We start from the raw sequence: 20,948 nt of genomic DNA, 5'->3' as shown, positions 1-20,948 counted from the left end.
ATAGATAGATAGATAGATAGATAGATAGATAGATAGATAGATAGATAATAGATGCCTTTGGTCACAAAGGATGAGAAAATTAGAGTGGCTGAATGTAAATCTTATCTTCCCTCCAGGAAAACTCAAAATGCCCTGCTCTATAGATATTTGTTGCAAGAAAAGAACTGGAATACCTAAACTTGTACTGTAAATCTATTCAGTGGCATCTTGACAAGCTACATGTAATGATCAAAGAGTGTGGGTAGCATGTTTTAGAGACTGGAATTTAGGAGGTATAGTTTCTAGCCCTAGCCTAGAAAGAAGCAAAATAATTAATTTTCCCTAGAAAATAATGTTCTGTCCTTTCGGTATAAAGTTGCCTCTCATGAGTCCAAGTTAGGGTATGGGGTAAATGGTTTTGCTTTCCCCTCCTGATTTATATGGTAAGGTGATCATTGAAATGAATTTTGGAGAAACTTAAAAGATAACCAAGAAGATGCTGAAGAAAGAGAGGTCATTTCTAATGACCTACAACTTGCTCGCCTTTTGAGAGGATGTGAGAATAATTAAATACTTTTTAGGTTTCTCCAAAATTAATTTCAAGGATCACCTTACCATGTAAATTAGGAGGGGAAAAAACTCCTACCCCAAACCCTCACTTGGACCCATAGAAGGCAACTTAATGCTAAAACGGAAGTATATTAATTAAATTAAGGAACTGTATTTAAACTATAGGATGTCTTCATCCTATAGTTATCTATCTGATGTCTCAAAATGTAATACTCTTGGGTCTGATAGTTTCAAAAATAATTTTGTCTCCACGGTTAACATTGCTTTGTTACCCCAATGCAGGCTTGTGACTGAAGGCAGTCACCTTACCTGCTTAGTTAGGTGTTAGTTTGTCTTTGTTTCCTAGCAACATTGAGAATCATAGAATCCAAGTTAGAGGCCTCTACTCCATCCCATTCCTGAATAGGAATCTTCCTACTTTGAAAATTGACTAAACTGTCACATGGATATTTGCTTGTACTTTTGCCAGATGTTATTGTGTGGTCTTGGCATTTCACTAAGAATCCTGGCTCATCCCAGCCATTTATTTCCTTGTTGATTTCAACTCTACCTCTCAGTATGCTATAGAATCACCAAGAGATGAAGCCTAAAGCTAAATTGGCCCTTAAGAGTTATTCAATACTTCTATAATCAGGATACATCCTACCATCCTTCCTCTAATCCAACTGTTCAACTTAAAGAGATCTCTATTTCTGTGGATTACAATAGAGACATTTCTTTAACAGCAGTCTTTAAAATGAGGTACAGCTGAAATGGTATTACTGGTACACTAAGAAACAGAGATCAATGAGAGTGCATTCCACTTGCAAAAAGAAGATGATGAAATCTCTCTGGTATCTCTACTTCTGTCTGGATAGTCAGCGTGGTATTGTGGGAAGGCATTGAACTCGGAGTCAGGAGACCTAGAGTCTAGTTCTAATTTGGCCAATAACTAGCTATGTGACCTTGCACAGATCAGTTAATCTTTCTGGGATTCAGTCTCCTTATCTGCAAAATAGGGGTAGTAGGGGAAGAGGAGGGAAGAATACTCGATGATTCTTAAGCACCCTCTCATTTCTGAAAATCTATTATTTTGTACACTTTTTCTTCTTTTCTTCTTTGTTCCATGATTTAATTGGTATGTGGAGCTGAGGAAAATTCCTAATGCTGAATAGCATTTGCTCTGGGCAGTCTTAAGAGAGTTTTCTGGTGATACCAGGAGGTTCTGTTTATGGTTACTAACACATGATACTAGGCTATCAAGAAACTATACTTAAACCAGGTTTTCTTAATTACAAGGCTGGTTCTCAACCTAATATACCATGTGACCATTCATCCTATGATTCTGATACATTAAATAGGTTTTATTTTTGCGGGCTTGCTTAACATTTTAATACCCATTTATAATTACTTCATTGGGGAAAATAGGTTCCTTAAATCTCACATCCATAGGTGATACTATGTATTAGATTTGATAAAACCTAAATAACTGCTTAATATAACCTGACAGCTAATATCTAGACAGCTAGGTGACAGCTAGGTGGCAGCAAAGTAGTGCAGTGGGTTGAATGCTGGGCCTGCAGTCAGGAAGACCTTAGTTCAAACCAAATCTCAGACACTTACTAGCTGTGTGACCTTGGGCAAGTCACTTAACCCTGTTTGCCTCAGTTTCCTCATTTATAAAATGAGCTGGAGAACGAAATAGTAAACTACTCCAGTATCTTTGCCAAGAAAACCCAAAAAATGGGTCATGAAGAATCAGACATGACTGAAAAAAAAATGACAAAACAATATCTTGATACCTAACTAATTTGGGTGTCACATAGAACAACAAAAATAATATGTATCCTAATGCAAAATGTAATTGCACATATTGGGTGATTTTTATTCACTTCTAAGTCTATCTAGACATTGATTTTTTTCCCCCAATGTCTTTTCCCATAATCAACAAAAGATGAAGTCTTAATAACTGCTTCAACATTAGAATTCTGCTGTGGTCACCAATGTATCTCAAATGTTTTGTTGTTTTTTCCCCCCAAGCTTAAAGTTTCTGTTATAGGAAATCAAATAGAACTGTTTTGTGATACTTACTTGATTGTGATCATTTTTCTTTCTTTATCATGTAAGTAGAATTTTCTCATTTTCATGACATTTTCTGGAGTCTGGAATCTTTCAGAGTTGATAAAGAAGAGTGGCTGGGGAACTCTATTATACAACTCATCACTTAAAGGGACCATCCATGCATCCAGGGCAATACCACATCTGGGAACATTTCATTGACAATAAAAAAAAAAGGAAAAAGATCTTAGACCTTAATTGACATGAGAGTCAGTTCAGAATTCCTAGTGTTAGGAGACAAGGATAATAGTAGTCATTTAAATGACTTTGGTGTTATATCTAGCAAGATACATTATTATTTCCTGTGTAAATGGGAGATAGGAGCTTACTTCCCTCCTCAGGTTAACTCCAATCATGCCATGACTTAATATACTTTATAATGAAGTTTTGCTGGAATTCACAGAAATACGAAACATTAACATTCATAGAATTCATAATTATTCATAATTAACATTCATAAAATGTTAAAGAGCTAGAAAGGACCTTAGAGATCCTCTCATCCTCCTTATTTTATAAAGGACATTGAGGCACATAGAGCATTTTAGTGATTTGTCCAAGGATCCAGAATTAATTAGTGACAGAGCTGGAAGCAAGAACCCAAGTATCTTGATACCTAGTTCACAATCATCTTCAGGTACAATTTTAGAAAGGGTCTTTTTAGCATAAAATAGATAATATTCATTGAGAAATCGTGACAGAATTGAAAAGAAATAATTGGTAGAGATTTCGCCGTATAAAAGCTATCCAGAATGAGAATTCATGGATGTTGAGATGACATTTAAGGAATGAGAAATAGTTGTATATGTAATTCAGTCCACATACACTAAGTGTGCAGTTGACTCTATAGGGGGCTCATCCCTCTATCTGAATGGAATGGTGCAACAGAAAAGAGCATGCAGTTAAGACTGGAGCTATGATCCTAGCTTTGACTAATTGAGACCTGAGTCTCAGTTTCCTCATTTGCAAAACAGGGCTAATATGGAAGGAGATCAGACAGAAAAGCTGTGATATACTGTGGGGAGAAGAGGGACGAAAGTCATAGATCCTCTTGGAATTCTACAGTTAAGCTCAGTAGTGCTGTCTGTACTGAACACCCGTTTCTGGCCACCATGGCAGTTGCTGGAGAAGGGAGGGGCAGCTGGACTGAAATTAAAAGTTTTCATACTTGGCTGTTTCTCAATCCCTTCTCTATTAAGGAAGTGGAGTACTGGGGAGATTTACCTCAGCTAACGAGTTGATGTAAAAAGGCCGAGTAGACTTCTGAAGATGAAAAGCAGGTAACAGAAAAGTCTAAGAAAAGGTACAAAAGCAGACCTGATCTCAGCATATGATCCTGTCCTTCCTGGTGCAGTCAGGCTGAATACAAGGGATTTTTGTTAGTCAATGGCTGAGAGGAACCTAGTTGAGAAACTCATTGAAGCAAGGTTCACAGTTATTGAGAATGTTGATTGAGGATAATTGTTGCCTTCCATGTAGGGATGAGGCTTGCCAATCATAGCACCTCCAAAAAACTGAAGGATTGAATTGAGTTGCAGATACCTCTAACGTGTTCTCCTAGGGACTAGAGCTGAAGCACACAAGGAGGCAGAAAAAAAGCAGATTGAGAAAGATAGCCTCTCTCATCCAGGGGAAAGGCTTATCAGCCAGAGCACCCTGCCCTGCCCACAAGTGGATGTTGGGATTATCTTTAAAAAAAGGTGCTGAAAGAGGTGTAACCACAGAACCCCTACTTGCATTGTACAAGGTATTACCAAATTTAGAGTTGACCAAAATTAGAGTTGATGGCCAGCTGAAGTTGGCAGATGGCCATAGAGAGCAACATTTGGAGGAGAAAAGTGAAAAGCAATGCTTTGTAGAGAATAGCAGAGCTCAACACTTGGTGGAGAGCAATAAGAAAAGCATTATCAGGCACACAGAAGTGCCAGAGACATCAGTGGTAGATATGTGTAGCTTTGCAGTTTTGGAGGAGTAAGTTGTCCCCTTCAATGTAAATGTGCTAGCTATGTGTGGATGTCCCATATATGATACCTATAAAGGTATACTATCCACCAAGTGTGTGTGTATGTGTATACCTGTGGGAGATGGAGTTCAAAGTTTGGGGAGCAGAAGAGGGGGTGAAATGCTATATTATTACTTTATTTTCATTGCTTTTTAAATCCCATTATTATGAACTGAGTGTGATCTAGTTGACTGATAAAAAAAAATAAAGCACATTGGGGGAAAGGGGCTTATCAACTATAGTTTAGAAAAGATTCTGACCTATACAAACTGCCTGGAACCTGGAGATGGACCAGATGTGGTGGACCCGACTGATAGGCCAAAGTGAGAGGGCTCCATGGATGCTATAAACACAAATCCAACCTACTATCATAGATTGTAGAGCTTTGAAGGGGCCCCTTAGTGGCTACAAGTCCAACCTTCTCATTTTACAGATGAAGAAACTGAGGCAGAGGTAGGTAAAATTACTTCCCCAGGGTTGCTTAACTAGTAAGTATTTGAAGCAGGATTGGAACCCAATTCTTCTTGACTTTTAAGGCTAGTGCCCTATTACAGCCGTGCCTCCCCAACTTTAAAACCTAAAGTGTTTTAAATTAAAAGTTCAAATATTTATACATGTACAAGATAAGCTTTACATTCCTATTTCTCACCCATTATAGACAAGAACTCCGTAGAACAAATAACATAAGGATGAACTACCTCCTGTGTTAAACAGCAGAACAAGTTAAGAAAGGATTCTGAATAACACTTTTTGGGGTGCATAGAGAACCCCCTGCTCCAGATGCTTTCCATAGAGCACTTAATAACGAGGATAGACTATAAAGCTTCATGAGCTCCCTTGCATGTCATAATTAAATCAAAATTAAATCATACCATTAAAAATTATAATCTTCTTGCTTTTATTTTACTTACTGGAATCTCTTGTCTTCACCAAGAGACTGAAGAACTGTGGCTCCACCAAAGGAATGTCCCATTACCGCTATTTTCTTACTGTCAATAGCATCCTGTGTAGAAAGCACGATAAACTCACAGCTTTTATATGATACCATTTGAAGTATAGAAGAAACTATGAAATGGTTTCATTATTCATATTCATGCTGTCATTCATTCAATAAGCATTTTTTCAATCAATTTGATTTCTTATAAGAGAAAAAAATATGTTGAAGACGTGAGAATGCCTGATCTGCTTTAACTTACCTTGATATATTTAGTGATCTCATTAGTTCCCATGAGTTCAATTATCATCCCCAATTGTATATAATCAGCCCTAATCTCTCTCCTACATTCCAATCTTACATCTAACTTTGAAACTCAACACAAGTTCTATTACTTTCTATTACACACCGATCCCACCTATTCCTTCTATGCCCCTCAAAACACACACACACACACACACACACACACACACAAATCCTTTTCCTTTTTCACATTTCCTTATTTTTGTTGAAGGCATCAACATCCATATCTAGTTGCCCAGAATTTTGAACCTGGGCACTAGATGGAAGGTGGTATCTACAACACATAAGGAAAACTTTATTCTCTCTCACCACCATAAATAATCAGTTTCCCAGGCTTATCCATTCTGTAGCCACATCTCTCACTTCCAAGCCTTGTTCTTCACTCACAGTCACCACATTATTTCAAACTCCCTGCTCCGATTCTCTTCCCTCTCCAATCTAATCAGTTAGGTGGCTTAGTGGATACAGTCACAGACCTGCAGTCAGGAAGACTCATCTCCCCAAGTTCAAATCTGGCTTCAGACACTTATTATCTGTATGACCCATAGACAAGTCACTTAAGCCTGTGTGCCTCAGTTTCCTCATCTGTAAAATGAGCTGGAGAGGGAAATGGCAAACCACTCCAGCATCTTTGCCAAGAAAACCCCAAATGGGATCACAAAGAGTTAAACACAACTGAAAAATGAATGAACAGCAACTCACCAATCTATCCTCCACTCTGATGCCAAAACTATCTTCATAAAGCACAGGTGTGACCATGTAACCCTCCCACCTCTATTCAAGAATCTTCAGCAATTTTTAATTGCTTCTAGGCTCAAAAAGAAACTCCTCACTTTGGAATTTAAAACCCTTCACATTGTTCCAACCTACTTTTCTCAATGTGTTTCACATTACTCCCCTCAATGCATCCTCCCATTTTACTTGTTGTTCTTTGAACACAGACCATATGTCCCCCTTCCATAACTCCATGTCCCCTATGCCTGGAGTACTCACCCTCCTCACCTCCACCTCTCAGTGCCCTTGGTTTTTCTTCAAGGTTCAACTTGGGTGCTACCTTCTAGAAGACACCTTTCTTCATCCTGCTAGTTGTTAGAGTTTCCTCAAATTATCTTGTCCTTGCTTTTCTGTGTAAATGTTCAGTGCAAGCTCTATGAGAGTAGGAACTGATTTTTTTGGTCTCACCTTTGTTTTCCCAGGGCCTTGGATCAAGGTTCAGACATGAACCTTTGCATATAAACATGGCAATCAAATTCAAGGATAACTCCAAGGTTACCTCCTTGAATTTTCCCTTTCTCTTCTCCCTTCTACCCCCAAGTCCTTCCCCATTTAATTAGTTGCCAAAATCTTAGATTTCTACTTTTATGAGATCTATTACCTTCTCTCCACTTGCATGTCTACATGCAAAGGTTTATATCTGAACCTTGGTTCATGATGTCATCCAGCTTTCACCTTGACTTTTCTTAATTAGACTCCCCATTTTGAAGTCCCACTTTCTACTCTGTCCTTCACACAGCTGCCAAAATCATCTTCCTAAGACACAGGTCTGAGCATGTCACTTCAGAAATCTTCAGTTATTTACTACGGACACTAATTGGGGAAAAAAAAAACCACAAAATCTTCAGCCTGGCTTTCAAGGCCCTTCAATCGTAATCTGACTTTCAGCTTTCACACTGATTCCCCTTCACACAGTTTACAGCCAAACTGAATTGCTAGTTGTTCCTAGAATTCCATTTCCTACCTTTGCATTTTTACAAGCCTCCTTCATGCCTGTAATGCATTGACTCCTGATTCAGTCCAACAAGTGTTTATTAAGCATCTAGTGTATATCTAGTGTGTAAGTATTGCTTAAATACCTATTACGAGAGACAGTGTGGAGTACTGGATAGAAAGCCTGCCTCTAAAACATCTGTTATTGTTGTTTAGTTATTTCACTCATGTCCAACTCTTCATGACCCCATTTGGCATTTTCTTGGCAGAGATACTGGAGTGGTTTGCCATTTCCTTCTCCAGCTCATTTTACAGATGAGAAAACTGAGGCAAACAGGGTTAAGTGACTTGCCCAGGGTCACACTGCTAGGAAGTGTCTGAGGCCAGATTTGAACTCAAGAAGATGAGTCTTCCTGACTCCAGGCCCAGTGCTCTGTCCATTGCACCACCTAACTGTCTCCTCAAAAACATGAAGATCCAGATTCAGGTCCTACTTACGGTGCTGGATAAGTGACACTGACTCTGGGCTAGTTACTTAACCTCTTAGTGCTTGTGGTAATTCTCTAGGTTTATAAATTGTAGAGAAGATCCTGACCTGCATTAGTAGAGGAAATTGTCTATGCTGTGAAGTCCTTGAAAGCAGGGGTTATGTTTGTCCCTCTTTGTTTCCCCAACACTTAGCATAATGCCTGACATACAGAAGGTGCTTAATAAATGCTTGTTGACTTACTGACTCACTCACTATACCAGTGAAATCACAGGTCCAGTCTCTGACCTCTACCCAGGTAATATGATGATATTACATGTATATATGTGACACTAGCCTCTTTGATGTTCCATAAACAAGACACTCCATCTCTTGGATGTGGGCATTTTCTCTGGCTGTTCCCCATGCCTGGAATGTTCTGCCTCCCTCATTTCTGCCAAATGGCTTCCCTGGATTCTTTCAAGTCCCAAATAAAATCTCATCCTCTACAGGAAGCCTTTCCCAACCCCTCTAAATTCCCTCTTTTAATTATTTCCTACTTATCTTCTATATAGCTTATCAGTACATATTTGTTTGCCTGTTGCCTCCTTCATTAGCTTGTGAGCTCCTTGAGGACAAAAACTCACAATCTTAATATCTTTCACCTCTTTTTGCTTCCCCAGTGCTTAGCACAGTGCCTGGCACATAATAGGCATGTGATAAGTGTTTATAGACTGATTGAATTTAAAAAAACAAAAAAAGGAAAGTTGGCTTTATTGACTCACCTTTAGTTGCTGCAAATCAAACGGAGAATCCAAAACATTCTTCACTGTTTTCCCATCATTAATATCAAGCATCAAATTAAGAGCTTTAGAGCATTCTTCTGCTCTTTGAAGTACCTGGGCATGGTTATAAGGAGTAAACAGCCCCATTTCACAAAAACAGAATAATATAAAAGTTTATGTTTTGCTTGAGATGCAAAAAAAAAAAAAAAGATGGAGACACCAAAATGATCTTTTCTAGGTAACATGTGGTGGTTTGTTTAACAGTAGAGAAAAAGCTAGCTTTTTGGAGCCTATCCAATTATTGTCTAACAATTAAACTTCTAAAATTAGAGTACCTCATATACAACCTATATAAAATTGCATCTTAGGGAATAGGGAGGGGGAAAAGGGAGGAGAAAAATTTGGAACTCAAATATAAAAAATTATCTTATAAAAGTTATCTTTACATGTGATTAGAAAAATAAAATATTATTAAAAATAAAATAAAACAACATTAGAGTGCCTGGTACAACAAATAAGAGGCAATGTGGCTTATTGGACAGACAGCCTGCCTCAGAGTCAAGAAAACCTGAGTTCGAGTCTCTGACACATATTGGCTGTGTGATCAAAGACAAGTCATTTCAACCCTTAGTGTCCCAGGCAATTCTCTAAGGCTAAGTAAAGTGCAGATTCGTTGCTGATCTGCATCAGGGGAGAGAGTTTCCACACATGGATGACATCACAGGTCTGGACTCCAAGCAGAAAATTCCCAACAAGTATGGTACCATCTGCCAGGATTTTTGGTTACTTTTGTTTACATTATGAAATGGAAATTTTATAAGGAGCAGTCCTGAGAATTTGGTCATGGAGAACAGGAAATCAGACCATAGTTTGAATGTGGGATATTAAATTAAACTGCATACCTATGTGCATGACTACATTGTCATTATTCAGCTTCTCCCTGGAACATACCTGTTTATGGCGTTGTGGGTACTCCATATTCTGTGACTGGAGATGCTTGTAGGGAATCCAGGACTTATTATCTCTTTCTGCAGCAAATTCATTTTTGAAGTAAAAAGTTGCTGATGCTGATTCATCTCTATGATATGGAAAAAGCATCATGCCATTTGCTTATTCTTCCCTTCTCCTCATATCAACTTTTCTTACTTCCATCCCAACCTTCCCGCTCTTTTTCATTCTAGTGCTTTGATTTTAAAATTAAAAAAAAATCCCTCGAAGAGGCTCCCAAAGTGGGCAGTACTGCCCCCTGGAGAGTGCTGGAATGATGGAGGGGCTGTGGTAGTAGCCTCAGGTACAGTTGGGGGGCATTGAATAAAATTAAGGGGGCAGTGGAAGCATAATGAAAGAAAAGAAGATAAGAAAGTTTTGAAAAAACATCTGTACATGTTTCGTCTGTTGTGTAACAGAGTTAAAGTCACAGTGATTACATTATTTTCCAAACAAACACAAAAAATGCAAGCTATAACCTATCAGTGGTCAGGTCCGCCATTTCTTAACAAGCAAGTGTTGGCAGGCGGGTGTGTTGAGTATTGTGAGGAAGACCAACATGCCTCAGCAGGAATATGTGCAAGTAATGACTTGTTTACAATACAATATGAAAAGTTACATAATACAATATTGCATCATCAAAATTTCAATGCAGGAAAAAACCCATAAACTTATAATAAATTATTAAATTTAAGCTGCATCATTTAAAAATATAACATTTTCTTTGAAATGATGCAAATTTCAAAAAAAAAACCATTAAAGGGTTTCTGGGGGGGTGCTGAGTAATTTTTTTTCTTGAAAAGGGGGTGGTAGGCCAAATAAGTTTGGGAACCTCTGCTCTAAAAGAACCTACCCATACCAGCCTGAGGACTAGTACTCTTATGCAAACATGGTGTTAGGCAATACAATGATGGGGGGTGGGAGTGTCCAGTAACAGTATAGCTGCCTCATGGGTGTGGAAGCACGGGTCAGGCAAAGCAAGACCCATTCATGGAAGGTGTGGTGTAGAATAGAGTACTATGCTGAACTAGGCTCATCTCCCCTGTAATGTGCCTAGTGGACGTGAAGTTGGGGCATGGTTATGTTTTAGTGACATTACTAGGAAACATCCTTGTGTGTGGCAGTATTATATAGAATACATATCTTTAAATTAGCAAAAACCTTCTACGCCTTCTCAGACTAATGGTTTGGGGTGAAGTAGCAATAACATTGGTTTCAGAGTCAGAGGACATGGGGTTCAAATTCTAGCTCTGATAACTGCTTTCTGAGTGACCTTAGGTTTAATCACTTTGGCCTCAGTTTCCTCATCCATAAAATGTGAAGGGTTGGATTAGATATAAGTTCCCTTCCAGCGCCAAATCTATGATTTCATCTTGTTCTAATCATAGTTTATAGCTATCTAATAAGTAGATGGGACAACTAGGTGGCACGGTGAATACAGCACCAGGCCTGGAGTCAGGAAGACTCATCTTCATGAGTTCAAATGTGACCTCAGACACTTACTAGCTGTGTGACCCTGGGCAAGTCACTTAACCTTGTTCTCTTCATTTCCTTCATCTGTAAAATGGAGAAAGAAATGGGAAACTGCTCCAGTAACTTTGTTAAGAAAACCCCAAACAGGGTCATGAGGAGTCAGACACAACTGAAAACAACTGAACAACAATGATAACAACAATAAGTAAATACATTTATATAATGCTCTAAGACTTGCAAAGCATTTTTACAAATATTTTCTTCTCAGCTCTAAATAATGATCTTGTGATCTTCCAGCATAATCTAATCATTCTTTTTATCTAACTAAGTAGCTAGGGTTTATATAGCACTTTAGGTTTGCAAAGCTCTTTACAACTATTATTTATGATCCTCTCAACAAACCTGAATGGGTAGGTGCTGTGCTATTATCATCCCCATTTTACAGAGGACAACACTGAGACAAACAGAGGTTAAATTATTTTCCCAGGGTCACAAAGTTATGAAGTGTCCAATTTGAACTCAAGTATTCCTGACTCCAACTCCAGCACTTTGTGTACCATCCACTATACACACATTTTAAACCAGAGTTGAAAATTCCTCTCTAAGGTTCATGGATAGTCAGTGGTATGGCTATAACCACCAAACAACCTTTTTTTAAAAAAATATTTCTGATTACATGAACTTTTAAAAAGTTTTACACATAGAAAAATCAATGCAACTAATAAGAAAAATGTACATCAAAAATGTCTTTTTGAGTTGGCTAAAAAAGAAATCTCATACAATAAATGACATTCACATACATACCTATGTTCTACAGCAGCAACTATAAACCCATGAGATGCCAGTTCAATCCCAATAGCAGAATAAATTGTCCTTAAAAATAGAAGGTTGACAAAGAACCAATTATACTTGGCCTAAGTATAAGAATTTCTCAAAATATCATGGCACGTAACCCATAATATTGTAGACACACACTGAGGTCTCATTTAATTGAATGTTTAACTTAGGGTTAGGAAGTTAGGTGGTCATCCTGTGATAAGAAATAACACCAAGTTATCTCTTAATGCTTATATGTATATATAATATACATACATGCACACATATGTATGTGTTTGTATATGTGTGTGTTATATATTTGTTTGTTTGTTCTTTTTTATCCATCAATGGATGGCACTATTTGCAACTCTTTCCAATGGAGGCTGCTCCTCTAACTGCTTGACTAAATTCATAGGGAGAGGAAGGGTCAATATATTCCTTGCTATTATTTACTGCCTCTTTCAGACCACTGCCCTGCCCAGGTCACTATTTGGAAGTCCATGTCTTCAGCTTATGCTCTTCCCTAACCTAGTCTCAGTCTACTGGTAGCCATGATACTCAAGTACCTTCCATAATAACATCATCTTCTGGCTCACTCCCCTTCTGTGTCCCTAATCATCACCCTTGGCATCATTCCTAACCCTTACTACAATCTGGCCTAAAAGTTTCTCCACCGCCTCAGCTCTCATGATCTTTCATTTCCACCCTACTTAGCTACTTGCCACCAAGGCCACATCTTCAACCTTGTCATCATTGGAAAGTGTTTTACATTGAGGTCTTGAACTCTGAAATTCCCCCTCCTTGACCAAAACCTCTCATCCATCTGTGTAATATCCCCTCACCCCTACTTAATCTGCTCATGGCCTTCTTCGTTAGCAGCTCCAACCTTCTGGCCTCTTTTTGATTCTCCCATTGAATCAATGACCTTTGGGCTCTCTTCTAGCCCAACTCAGCCTGGGTGCCCAATGTCAGCTATTTCAGCAATGTGCTCGCTGGTGTGTTAGAGAGGCAGCATGGCGTAGTGGATAGGGAGCCAGCCAAGACGTTTTGGTTCAAGTACCACCTCTGAAACATACTGGCTGTGTGACCCTGAGTAAATCATTCAATCTCTCAGTGTTCTAGGTGACTCCTCAAGACTCTAAGTTGCAGAGAAGGTGCTGATCTTCATTGGTCGAGGGTCTCTTTTTTAACCTAGTAATTACCTATGCAATTGCCAATGCCTTAGATCATTCTGCTTCCTGAAGTTTCCATGTTACCCAACCTGATTAATTCTTAACCCTGAGTTACCCCTACCATGTGATTTCTCTGTTCTAAGGGCTTCTGACATTGCCAGTAAATGTAAACACAAAATGGGACAACAGTCTCCACTAAAAATTTATGCTTCTAAACCACAACTGGACCACCCTCTGCTGCTAAACATTTTAAAAAATCATTCTATTTGCTCTTTACTTACATTTCTATAGCAATCACTCCAAATGTTTCCATTCTCCTCAAGTTAGCAACTCAAACTCTGACATTCACTAGCTTTATCACTTCTTTAAAATATTTATCAGATGGCTTTATTAAGAGGAAACATCCAAGAGCATAGCATATACTGGAACTAGTACTGGAGAAGGAAATGGCAAGCCATCCCAGTATCTTTGCCAAGAAAACCCCATTGACAGTGTTGGTATGATATGGTCCATGGGGTCACAAAGAGTTGGAAACAACCAAACAACACAGAAAGCAAAGCATAAGAATAATTATAGTTGAAGCTGAAGAGGTTGAACATGGTGTAGTGAATAAGACCAGCCTTGGAGTCAGGAAGCTCTGGATTCAAGTCCTGCCCACGATGCATAGAGAAAGTATATGTGTCACATGATCCTATGCAAGTCACTTAGCCTCTTGGTAGCCAAACAACTTCCTCAATCTCTTAAGTTACAAAAGAGTAGCACACAGGAAGTGGTGGAGGAATTATCCATAAGAGGAATTCCCTACATCGATATATGATTGTCTAACTCCCTCCCTAAAATATATTTTTAAAAACTAACATATGATGCTTTAAGTTTATAAAGACCTTTACATCCATTATCTTATTTGAGGCTTACAGCATCATCAGTCCTCTAGAACCAAGATTTGTTGTTGCATTAAAAAAAATTCTGATGTCCATTCTCCAATGGCCTTTTTTTTTTTTTGATTGCCTAAAATCTTAGGGTCCGCAGAAAAGGGGGGGAAGATTGAAGGGGGGGGGGGAAGATGAAAAGAGGGTGGGGGGAAGTGATTCTGAGAGCATCAGCTGCTGATTGGAGTGCCTTCCATGCCTCCCTCCTTACTGGGAATTTCTTCACGCCACAGGGAGGGGAGTAAGATAGGAGAACTAACTTAGACCCCAACTCAAAAACCATTTGGGATAAAATACAAACTCAGTCTGGCATTTAAAGGCTTTCCCCAAATATTAAAAAAGGACTCTTATCTGCCTTTCCAGCCTTATTTTTTATTTTATTTTTTTTGGGGGGGGAGGCAATGGGGTGAAGTGACTTGCCCAGTGTCATGCAGCTAATAAGTATTACGTGTATGAGGCTGGATTTGAACTCAGATCCTCCTGACTCCAGGGCCAGTGCTCTATCTACTGTGCTACTAGCTGCCCCCAGTCTTATTTTATACTACTACTCTCCTTCATAAACCTTGCATTCTAGCTAAGCTGTATAACCACTGTTCTTGAACTCAAGATTCCTCCTCCCACCTTGCTAAGCACTTGTCACAGGAAGTCTTCTCCAACATATGGAATATATTGATTTCTCAATTCTACTTTCCAGAGTCCTTGTCTTCCTTCACGATTCAGGTCAGGTGCCACCTCTGTGAAGCCCTCCCTGATCATCTCACCACCACTCTCAACACAGATGGACACCTAGCTCTTTGTGCTTTTTTATGGATCCCCCTCTCCTCCTGACTCCTCAGACTTCTCATACCATGCCTTCTCATCCTAGAAAATCCCCTCTACTCTTGTGGCCCCCTCTTCCCACTGGTGAGTTCCTTCTGGAACTTTCATTTGGAGGAAGTTCCCAGGCCAGCCATCTTTCACTCCTTCCCTGATTCCTTTTCTGAGTCTTAGGACTTTGCCACCACGCCCTTCTGTGGTTACCTTTCTCCCTTCCCCCCACTGCACCTTCAGCCTTTTTAGCTCCCCTTTACATATAATAATTCTCTAGGTGGTCCAATGGATAGACTGCTGGGCCTCAAGTCAGAAATATTCCTCTGAGTTCAAATTTGGCCTCAGACATTTCTTAGCTGTGTGACCTTAGGCAAGTCACTTAATCTTGGCTTTCCTCATCTGTAAAATAAGCTGGAGAAGGAAATGGTAAACCACTGCCAAGAAAACCCCAAAAGAGGTCATGAAGAGTTGGACATGACTAAAAAATGACTGAACAAGCAACTTAGAATGTAAACTCCTTGAAGTCAGGGACTGTCTTTCTGTATTTATTTGTATTCGCAGCACATAACACAGTGCTTGAAACATAAGAAGAACCTATAAATGTTGATTTCACTCCCTCTTCAAAATACCCCATTTTACACTTATCTGTGTACGTGCTACAACATACTTGTAGAATGTGTCTTCCTTGAATACAGGGACTATTACTTTTTGCCTTATTGTCACTTAACACAGGGCCCTTGAGCATTAACACATATTTAATAAATGTTTTACTGAATTCCATAGAGAAGACTTCATAATCAACTTAAAGAATTACTGATTGAATTGGGACAGCATTGAGCTTAAGACCTTGCTGCTCTTTTATGGAGGGGAAAAAAGCAAATGGTTGCTCCTAAAAGAGGCCAGATTACTTGCCCAAGCATTACCTGAATGCTCCAAGTCCGTGAGAAAAAATAATCAGTGGGTATTTTTCTCCAGTCCTCAAAGGGGCATTCCAATTTGCAGGAGTTGTCACTGAACCTAAAAACACAATCAAGTAAGACCACAAAGTGTATAAAGAGAGTTATTTTCAACTTTACTGTGTGAAATTTATCATTGATTTAATCTGTATTTCTTTAGCACAAATTATGATCCAGTGATACTTTTTCTTGTTTTACTATTATATTTATTAATAATTATAAACCCAGAAATAAGGGACTTTTCATAGACACGTAGAAAAATTGAGTCTCATGTTCTTTGCTGAGGTCACATTATTAATCATTGATATTTTTTATGAGGTACATTAGTAGGACAGTTAGCTCACTAGATTGAAGATGAGTTATCATATGGAAGACTGACCATTATTACGTAACAGAGAATGGACCAATGGGGTCTGACTCTTGGAGCATGTGCAGTGTGCCATGCCTGCTGACAACTCATATAAGAGAATGATATCCTGACTCAAAGCATGAACAATGCATTCTCTGTTTCCTATCATCTTACTTCATGGTGACGAGAAGTCTTTTAACTAGCTCCTGAACTGGAACTGAGTACATACACATAGGGAAAGAACAGAAAGAATCTTTCTCCCTTCAAAAGCAAATGGTGGCTAATAGTAATAATCTTTTCCTTACCTTGTTACCACCATATAGCCTGGAATGCTAGTTGTGATTAATTTTCTATCTCTGTTGTGTTTATTATTTCCATAAGTGAATGAATCACAGAGACAGAATAGACCAGCTATGATTTTGTGAGCTTGAAAAGGTTGATTAGATGAGTTGTCAGAGATCTAGCAATAAAAATCTGTAGCAGCGTCTGCCAGTGACTACAGCCATCAAGCGATGGAAAGAACCAGTCCTGAGGGGTGAACTCTGTAGCCAGCCCTGAGTCAACATGGCAGTCAACACACTGGGGCCTGCAAGCAAGGGAGTAACTTGTCCGTTGGCTATGCTGCACCCAGCAGTTAACTCGGTGGGAGGATGAATGTTTATAGTAGCTGCTTTAAGTCTGAGCCCACTCTCCCCAGGAATCAAGAGGGTAGATTAGGAGAGTGTGTTCCTGATTTTGGACATTTGTCTTTGTATAGCAAAAAAAATCCCTTTGTAAAATCCAATTTATGTTAATTGGTTATTAATAACATTGAAGAGTTATCTACTGTTCAGAATGTATATGGGGGCACTAATCACTGTCTAAATGATGTTGAGGAATTATTAATTGGGTGAATGATATTAGATGGAAGACTGGATGGGTGCTGGAAACCAATAGTATAGAAGGACCCCACAGAATTTGTTTGGTTGGACTATGCATATTTGTTATGAGCATTCTATTTCATTTTTAAAAAAAATATTCAATGAATGGGGCAGTGGGAACTTGCAAATAATCAATCATTTTTAGACATGGCCAATGTGGTTATGTGTTTTGCTTGACCAAGCATATTTGTTACATAGGTTTTCTTTTTATTTTTCAATGAGGATTAAGAGTAGGACAGAGAAAAGCTAAATTTTTAATTGGAAAACCTAAGCAATTAATTAAAATGTTTTCAAACAAAAAAGAAAAAAAAATTCCAGAGTCCTTTATGAGTAGCCCTAGAACACTAAAGGAAGATGGAGCTATAAGTAGCCTTCTTTGGGAACCAGATTTAACAGTGTGGATTGGGAGAGTTGCTCCAGAGCCTGTAAATGTGCTACAGCTATTATTTCTTTCTTTTTTTTTGTGAGGCAATTGGGGTTAAGAGACATGCCCAGAGTCACACAGCTAGTGAGTGTTATGTGTCTGAGGCTGGATTTGAACTCAAATCCTCCTTACTCTAGGGCTGGTATTCTATCTACTGTGCCACCTAATTGCTCCCAATAGTTATTATTTCTAAGCCTTGGTTAAACCATAAAGGGAAAGTCATAAAATATAGGTGCCCAATAGGTATATGTTTACCATCCTTGATTTTCCTGGAGCACTTCATTCTGGTCCCTTCTTTAATCTTATCGCAATCTACTTCTATTGTACTCATTTGTACTTCTATATGTCTCATTATATTCATGCTCTATCACTCTTTTAGACTCTAAATTCCTTGAAATAAAGGATTCTTCATCTTGGTGAAGTATCATGTTTGACACCAGAGAGACACATAGCAGGTGCTCAATAAATATTGGTTGAGCTGAAGTGAATCTATGCCTCAGTCTTATCAACTGTAAAATGGAGCTAATATTTGTCCGACATACTACCCAGGACTGTCATATAAAGATTAAATGATATGAGAGTTGTAGAGTACATTATAGTTAAGGAATTATGAAGGAGAAGTGATGTAAAAGGATGTTATCAAAAACATCTATAAGTGAATTTAAAAATGGGCTAGTGAGAGAGCAAGGGATAAATGACAGATAACCCAGTACTCCACTGATTCTTGTGGTTACATATCCCAATGTCAAGAGAAACTGAGGAAGGCTGCTAGCATATTGGTTGGATGCCCTGTGGTAAATTTGGGGGAGTACATGGATTAGAATTATACTGAACATGAATTGACAGGCATGGAATGACTGTCATTTGCATCATTGGAAGGAAAACCCACATCAATGAGATTGTAGAACTATATGAGTATTTTGAGTCATGATTATGAAAGTGATCTTGCAAAGTATCAAAGGTAAAAAAAAGTCAGGTTTTAAAATTCGTATTGTTACCTTTTGAACCATTATTTCTTTCTTTTGTCTCATAATCTCCAGAGGATTTGATCTTTCATCAGGTAATTTTGGATCATTCAGTCAGTCAATAAGCATTAAGCATCTATTATGTGCCAGACACTTTCTTAAACTCTATATTCCTTGTGTTATAATACTTAGTGTGCTTTTGGTTTCTCTTTAAGATTTTACTCATTCTTCCATTTTTATGATCATCCTTTCTATGGATTTATCTGCTTGTAAGCTAGGTTTTTATTTAGGCTTTCTCTCTCAAACTTTTGGCCTTTTGACCTCTCTCATATGGATTCCTTGACAATCTCCTCTGGGTTCTTTCCTCACTCTTTGGTCCCTCCACCTTCAACCATGATACACGGATCCCCTGGTCATCTTCAGCCTCCTTTCTTTGGTAGATATGGAGCTTGGTTGTGGTCCCAGTAAACTCCAGATGGGGTGGAATGGCCCCATCGGGGCTTAGAATCCCTTTTCCCTCAGGCCTCATGTTCTTTTCTCCTCTAACTTACAGCTCTGGGCACAGCTTGAGTCTTCCGTAGCCTCCTTCCTTCACTAATTTTCCTGTCCCTTTGCATGGCAGGGCAAAATTGGTGCCTGTTGCTTTTTCGTGGGGTTGGGGGTATGGAATCAGGATCAGTCAGTCATGGGAGATTCTTACAGTTGACTCCTAAGTCACAAGTCTATGAGTTTTCTTGTGCTGGTTGCAACTGGGCACAGAGTGGTTGGGGGAAGAGGAATGACGTGTGGAAATTTTAAGTATTAGAACACATCTCTGATATCCTTTCATGAGTTGTTTCTTTTTTTTAAACTTTTAGTCAGGGTTGTGTCTTCTCATCTCATATGTTTGGTTTTAACTACTCTTTATGCACGTCATTTACTTTTACAAAGTTTTGGGATTGTGATAGTTAAGAGAAAGCAGTCACTACTGTAATGCATGTCATTTACTTTTAGGGTTATGATAATTTGGAGAAAGCAGTCACTCTACTACACTGTCAGGTAAGTTATATGTTTATTTTATCACTATTTTTAATTTCTAAAGAACTCCAGGACAAATTAAAATTAAATTTGGAAAGTAGTTTTTAAAAGGGGGGTTGGTAATCAAGAGTGCAAGATCTGAGAAGATGGTTAATATCAGCCCAACAAGTAATGTTTTGACTACATTAGAGGGAAATGTGTCTAAGGGATAGACAGCAGGCTTTGGAGTCAAGAAGGCCTGTGTTCAAATACTGCCTCTGATGCACTGTTGCTGTATGGTCCTGTGCAAGTCATTTAATCCCTCAATGCCCCAGGTGACTCTCTAAGTTATACATCTAAAAAAACTGCACAATTAAGTGTCAATCAGCATTGGTAAAACAACAAATTTCTTCACTGTGAGTTCCTTATACCAATGAAATCACACTCCCTGTGCCTCTAATCCCAAAGGAGAAGGTAAAGTTGGGTAAGAAAAAAAGAAGAATTGTCATAGTAGAATTGAATGGTATAAAGAGACTGGATGATAATAGCTTGACATTTACATAATAGTTCTTTACAAACATTATGTCATTTGTTCCCCCTTCGAACTTTGTGGTGAAAAATAGCATAAGTTTCCTAGGTCTTAGAGCTGGGAGGAACCATAGAGAGCATCTAACTCAGCATATTTATTTTACACAGATTTAGTAAATGGAGACTGGGAGAGATTAAAAGAGTTTTTGCACCAGGTCACCCAGGCAATATTTTTTATCCTTATTAAAAAAGTAAGAAAGCTGAGGCTCAAAGAGTTAGACACAAAATAACCAAGATCACACAGTCAGTAGGGATTCGAACCCAGGTCTTTTTACTTTTCCATTGCTCCCCTTACCCTGCATATCATGCCAGCTCTCATGGTAGGGCAAATGTAGCTTTGGTAGAGAAAGAAAGAAAAGCTAACTTTTTGGCAGAAGTGGAATGACAGACCTGAGTTTAGGGAATGAGTTTTATTAACCCCTTGTGTTGAATTACAGATGGCCTGCTACAGGGAAGACAGATTTGTCTCTCTTCCATTCTCTTCCCTTTACTTGACCCTAAAGTATATCATGATGCCCCTAAAATAGCAACACCAACCAAAGCCATGAATTAAATCAGCTTTGTTTTTTCCCTACATAACACAGTGGATAGAGTGGTAGCTTGGAGTCAGAAAGACCTGTGTTCAAATTCCATTTCTGGTACATTCTAATTTTATGACCCTGGCTTGTGTGGGCCTCAGCTCCTTCTCTGTCAAATGAGGGTGTTAGACTCACTTAGCCCCTA

The 20,948-nt window shown here is 38.7% G+C and overlaps 1 protein-coding gene across 4 annotated transcripts in view; it reads right to left on the bottom strand.

Annotated features, from left to right (window-relative positions):
* PLA2G7 (phospholipase A2 group VII) overlaps positions 1–20,948 on the bottom strand; it is a 67,476-nt gene that overhangs the window by 3,692 nt on the left and 42,836 nt on the right. For all 4 annotated transcript variants that reach the window (XM_027838269.1, XM_027838266.1, XM_027838268.1 and 1 more), the window contains 6 exons: positions 15,951–16,044; positions 12,105–12,173; positions 9,792–9,918; positions 8,841–8,954; positions 5,557–5,648; positions 2,620–2,790 (listed from right to left, as the gene is read on the bottom strand). In XM_027838269.1, coding sequence (XP_027694070.1) covers positions 2,620–2,790; positions 5,557–5,648; positions 8,841–8,954; positions 9,792–9,918; positions 12,105–12,173; positions 15,951–16,044 — 667 coding nt within the window. The remainder of the gene's footprint in view (positions 1–2,619; positions 2,791–5,556; positions 5,649–8,840; positions 8,955–9,791; positions 9,919–12,104; positions 12,174–15,950; positions 16,045–20,948) is intronic.

The sequence above is a fragment of the Vombatus ursinus genome, unplaced genomic scaffold, assembly GCF_900497805.2.
Source record: "Vombatus ursinus unplaced genomic scaffold, bare-nosed wombat genome assembly UNPS02014826.1, whole genome shotgun sequence".
Taxonomy (NCBI): Eukaryota; Metazoa; Chordata; class Mammalia; order Diprotodontia; family Vombatidae; genus Vombatus; species Vombatus ursinus.
The sequence above is the reverse complement of the archived record's forward strand: the minus strand, read 5'-3'. Positions and strand labels throughout refer to the sequence as shown.